At 51.6% G+C, this 5825-nt stretch overlaps 1 protein-coding gene across 1 annotated transcript; it reads left to right on the forward strand.

Moving 5' to 3' along the window:
• Positions 1 to 1609: 1609 nt before the first annotated feature.
• EDB91DRAFT_1254803 (uncharacterized protein) lies at positions 1610 to 3073 on the forward strand (the record flags this gene model as incomplete). Its single annotated transcript, XM_041323867.1, has 2 exons — positions 1610 to 2114; positions 2331 to 3073. 2 exons carry the CDS (start codon positions 1610 to 1612, stop codon positions 3071 to 3073), a joined length of 1248 nt encoding a protein of 415 aa, XP_041170912.1.
• Between the last annotated feature and the right edge of the window lie 2752 nt (positions 3074 to 5825).

Raw genomic sequence — 5825 nt, forward strand, 5'->3', positions numbered from 1 at the left:
AACGTTGGGTTGATAATGGCGGAGGGAATGCGATTGAGGAGTGCACGTGGACCTGACCCCGAGGATGATGCAAGGTGGTGATGTGGATGAGGGTGGAGACCCATAGCGGAGGACTGAGAGCATACAGGTCAGAAAAAGAATAAAACGAGATGGTGGTGACCCACCCGAGCACAGTTTGAGGCCCCATCAAAGCAAAGAAGCCTAGTTGCAGTCGACGGGGAGTTGGACGCCGCAGTGCTCTAGCATTGCCATGTTCTCGCTTGTATGTTTCGTGATATAAAGCAACATTACACAGGAGATGAACAGAGATGCAAGATTTAGACCTGTTTGTGAATAAGCTTGGATCAGATGCAGGCTGGGCCGCATTTGCGTGCGACGTGCGTCGATCTGAATTTTTTTGAGATTGGGGCACCCGAAGGAACGCGTATCAGAATACATCCTTGCATCACGCAGGAAAGATGTGGAAATGCTCAGGTCCTCGCACAAGATATGCAAGTGAGTGAGTTCCGGAAAGGGCTGGGGCACATGAAGAGGTATCGTGGGGATGGCTTTGGAGTCCAGCTTCAAGGTGAGCCATCGAAGGTGTAGCCATGTGGAAATTACATGGAACCAGTTGCTTGAGATAGTACTGTAGCATGTGAAGGACAGCTCTATGAGATCCACAGAATAGCTGAGAATGAACGAGTCGATTTCCGAGAGCGTGATCAATCAAAATAACCCAAATTAACAAATATTGTAGATTAGCGTTAATTAACGTTAATTCACCAAGTTTACTGTGCGCTACCCAGCCGCTCTTTTCTCCACAATCAACGACTGTCTCAAGTGCTTCTACCGACAAATCATGTCATCCGCATTCACCGCATTGTGCACGATCACTACATGTGATCATCCACTGTCCGCCAAGCATCCAGAACGGCTGTGGCAACATTGGGACGTATAAACTGGCCCGGTCATTGAGGAGGTCAGTTTATGTTTGATTCTTAAAGGCGACCTTCACAAAGTTGTAATACACAGGAACGTCCTAACCCGCCCGTCCTCACCTCACCTAACTTTCTGGTCACCTCATCCTCACTCTCTCAGAGGCGACCTCTATCAAAGAGATCAATCTCCAATTTCGTGGTAAAACTCGCGTACCACCTTCTCTTAACGACCCGTACGTCATTTCTTTCATCTCAATCTCCTTATCTCATCTCGGTTTGCTAGAATCACCCTAAGCCAGAGTTTCAGTCTCTGCACATATGATTAGTCCTTCCTCGAAGGCGAGAAACGCCACTGACATACCCTCAAAGCAAGCAAACACGTCTTTCCTTTCTCACTCGCACTCGGCGGAACACTCGCATCCTCAATACACCTCCCCGCCACCAACCCTTCCTCTTTCATTTCCTACAAACTTCGCGCAACCGCAGTCCGCGCTGGCCTCTTACATAACCTCACCGCATCACATCCCGTCACCCTAATACGCAGCTTTGCACCAGAGTCACTCGAGGTCGAGAACACATGGCCCGAAAAAGCTTGTACTCCCTCGTCGTGTTTGGGCTGCAGGTGATACCCTCACTGCCCTCTGTAAATTTATCCCACTCGCCAAAGGCGTCCGCGTGCTCTATCTACCATGCGCGTTGCAAATCCATACGTATCCTCCGCTCCATACATCCCCATACACCAGGCCTCAGCAAGTCCTTTTCCCCGGGTGCAAGCTCGCTTCCATCCGCATGTGCACCACGCTGATACGCTCCCGCATGGCGTACTCGACTGGGTCAATTCAGAACTCTTATCTCGTCGTCCGCGATCGCCACACTTGAATTCAGACCCTACAAGCCAAGTACCCAGTCGACTCGTTTCGCGCGCTCCTAGTCTCGAACAGCGCGTTTGGGGACATGTACATGCCTATGGGACGATGGGGCCTCCCCCAGCTGTGCCTGTACCCATCTCTGTTCCCGAAACACACAGACCCGCACCCGCACCCGCACCCGCACCCGCACCCATCTCCCTATCTCCCGCAGACCCACACAGACCACCCATAATCCCAGTATCAAACCCAGAGATATACACCCACAGCCCACCAGCCTCCCGTACCAGAGGTTCTCTTCTAAGCATCGCAATGAAACCTCTGCATAGTGGGTGGTTCAGCGGGGGATCAGTGTGTTATTCGAGTCTTGTGGGTATGGGTGGGCATGGGCATGGGTTGGGGATGGCGAGCGTTTCTCCTGGGGCTGGTGGTGGTGCAGGAGGGGGCCACTCATGATCGTTTGGGAATTTGGTGTCGCCGCTTCAACCACTCGAATACCCCGCACACGGACATGGGCATTCACGCCACACAACGTTCAGCATAGGCGGAAACGCAAGCAGAGCCCAAACGCCTTATTTCACAGGAACGCATTCACCGCATAGTCCACGAACGCCTCCTGCTGAGATTGCGGAGAGTGCCATTTGGGGGAGGGGGTTTACGGACGTTGGTTCGGTGTCGCATTCGCATGGTGGGCGATCTGGAGAGGATTTGGATGGGGACGGGGGTGTCGTCGAAGGGAGCGTTGGTGTGAGTGTGGGCGTCAGTGTCAGTGTCGAAGGCAACACAAGCGGCCTCCTGGATGGAGACCCGAATGCGAACGCAGCACCAGACTATCGCGTCGCATCACAAGGATTCATCGGAGGTGTGCCCCCACTTTCGAGTTTAGCGGGGTTAGCGAGTTATGAAGAAGCTCCTGGGAGTGGGCGTGGGCGGGAGAGGAGGCGGTCTGGGGTGAGTGATGGGTCTGGGTCTGGGCGGTTGAGTTTGCAAGTGGATGGACGACGGTCTAGTGTGCATGACGAACGACTTTCTCCACGCGACGCGCGACGTTCTAGCGTACAAGATGGGCCTCATCATAGCATGAGCATGCACGACGAACGACAGTCACATTCTAGTCTTCACCCACGTTCTTTCACGCACGACGAACCGCTGTCTACCCTACATGACGGGTCTCGTTCCAATACACACGACGCCCTACACCCACACGAGGCAAGGGACGGAGAGGTCGCTGTGAGGTTGAGAGTCCCCATTCCTCGATGGAGAAGGGAGGGCGGTGAGGTATCGTGACTCGTAACATTGGTGATTGGAATGGGCCGCGTGCTTGACATCCACAACAAATCACCTCGGACTCCTCATCGCCTCCTTCAAGTTGCTTGAATACGACCCTCGTCGTCTCATCGTTTTATACGCTCGATAACTTTATTCATCATCAAGCATTCCCAATCCCCGTGGCATTCCCATTTATATCTTTATTTATATTATTTAACGATAGACGATATGACTGTGGATTACTTATACAATTATTGTATGTATTATCCTTGGGATCTCCGTATTTCAATTGTTTTGAGGATGTTGTTGTGGTTATCGTGTAATGATCAATGAACAGCTTGGAGCGGAATACAACGAGTGACGAATCGTGCTGAATCAAACCTATGCAGGGCCAACGGGTGGTGTGGTTGAACAGCTACGAAAAAAAGCCTGTTAAACCTTGACTTGGAATCAGAAAAACTAAACCGCGATCCTCAGTTTCGACTTGTCGCACTCGTCGGGTGCAGTCAACCGACTACGAGCTCGTGCTAGGTCGAATATGAGACTACCAGAGACGCACAAAATGTGAGACGTCAATGGATGATATTGATGGGATAGCGAAAAAAATTACAACAAGATCACAAAGAAAGGGAAAATACATGGTGAGATGAAATGTTTTCTATGTGGCGCGATGACCGTCGTCGGGAGCAGGAGACACACAACAGAGAAACAACACCACACGAGCCAACCATTTGGGGTTCTTCATGCGTCTGGCTGTGTTACTAGCTGTTTTCCGCGGCGGAGCAACATATAATGCCTACAGGGAAATCATCAGACACGAGTTGTTTGGAGCACACCCAAAAAGACATACCTGCTTATCTCGTATTGGAGCAACTTCAACAACAGGAGGGCTGTGATGAGAGGAGATGCTTTGCCTTGGGCGTTGTTGGAGTTCAGTCGCTTCATCAACATTGCGTTGGGCACGGCGGAAAAGGGAGGGAATGCGACTGAGGAATGCACGTGAACCTGACCCCGAGGATGATGCAAGGTGGCGGTGTGGATGAGGGTGGAGACCCATAGCGGAGGGCTGAGAGCATAAATGTCGGAAAAAGAATAAAACGAGATGGTGGTGACGCACCCGAGCACGGTTTGGGGCGCCATCAAAGAAGCCTGGTTGCAGTCGACGGGGAGTTGGACGCCGCGTAGCATCAGCCTAGATATCCATCACGTTACAATGGTAGAAAATATGAACAAGGGCATATCATACATTTAACAAGGACTTCTGCGAGTGAGAGATTAGCATGTTCTATTGGTGAAGAGCCACGAGATGATGCATACCTTGTCTTTTGGTGCCTGATAGTGGACACTGTCAGGACTTTAAACAGAGCGGTGATATGTTGACACTCACATTGGGGTATAGACAGGAGATCTTCGAGGCCCAGCTTCGTGTAGGATGGCGTGAACGTCCCATACGTACGCGTTGTTGTTGTAGCAAGTTGTGAGCAGTTTTTCCATCAGCGGAAAAGGCTGCACCTGCCCACATTTCACGGTGAACTTGATGTCGTCCTTCATGCTTGAGTGGTGGACCGACCGGGAGATTCGTGTCGAGATCCCACAGACGCGCTGTTTCACATCGTATGATGTGCTCGCAAGAAGACGGGTCGTTCACGAAATAATGTGATGGTGTGGGACACTTTGAGTGTGACCTTCAAGAACGACGATCTGCTGCCATGTGGCAGTGTCAAATATCTCAATCCAGTGATATGTCCCAGAGATAAGCTTCTTTTCGTCTGATGTCCAGGCACAGCTCAAAGCATGCCTGTCTTCGATTTGGAGAGCAACTTGCCCGTCTTGGCATCCCAGATTTCGACTCCCAACGTTGTGTCCCCCCTATCGCAATCATTTGGCTGGTAGGCGAATAGCTCACCGCATTCAGGAACTGGTGCCCGGTCTTGATTGGATTCAGACCCTGACGGTTCGCCGGCTCTCACCATCCCACACTCTTGCCGTCCCATCTTCTGATCCGCTCACAAACTCCTCACCATCTGGACTCCAGCACACTGACGCCACGAATTTAAGTGTGTCGTGTCCATTTGGCGATGATTTTCCCTGTCTCCACCCCCACAACATCACTGTCCCATCCGTACTTCCGCTTGCAACAGTCTTGCTGTTTGGAGATAATGCAATGGTACTTGCTCCCGCCTCAATCCCCTCATCTCGCCAGTCCTCGCCGATCTGTGCACCGCTCTCCAGGTCCCATAATCGGAGCGAGCCATCAAACGAACATGTGATGATGCGCTGCCCGCCAGGCAGGTGTGCAACATCTCGTACGTCGTCGGTATGGCCTTTCATGGTCCGTCGGGGCTTTATCGCTGACGTCTTTTCCATCTTGGCAGTGTGGGACGCCATGGTCGGTACTCAGGGTCTCCACCAAGGATAATCGTCGAATGTGGCTGCGCGAGCAGTTCGCTGGAGTGGTCTTTGATTTATTGCGGGTTCCCGTTGTCTTGAAAGTGCCAAGACTTCTGGTGAGTGGACAAGCGTATCTGTTACCACCTGAATATCTGCTAATAGAAGTGCATGAGGAATCACTCACGAGAGGTCTTGTTTAGAGGGATTCAATCCTGACGACACTCGGCGGGCTTTGAGATGTCTGAGCAGGAGATTCTCGCAGGAGATCTTTCTAGATTCCAGAGTCTGGTCAGTGTCCTTGTTCTTACCTCAGCCATTCCTGGCAGAAGTGCTCAGAGCATCACTCACTGCAGGTACTACTCAGAAGACTTTGACGCAG

The sequence above is a fragment of the Suillus paluster genome (genome assembly GCF_016628075.1).
Source record: "Suillus paluster strain FC165 chromosome Unknown EDB91scaffold_117, whole genome shotgun sequence".
Taxonomy (NCBI): Eukaryota; Fungi; Basidiomycota; class Agaricomycetes; order Boletales; family Suillaceae; genus Suillus; species Suillus paluster.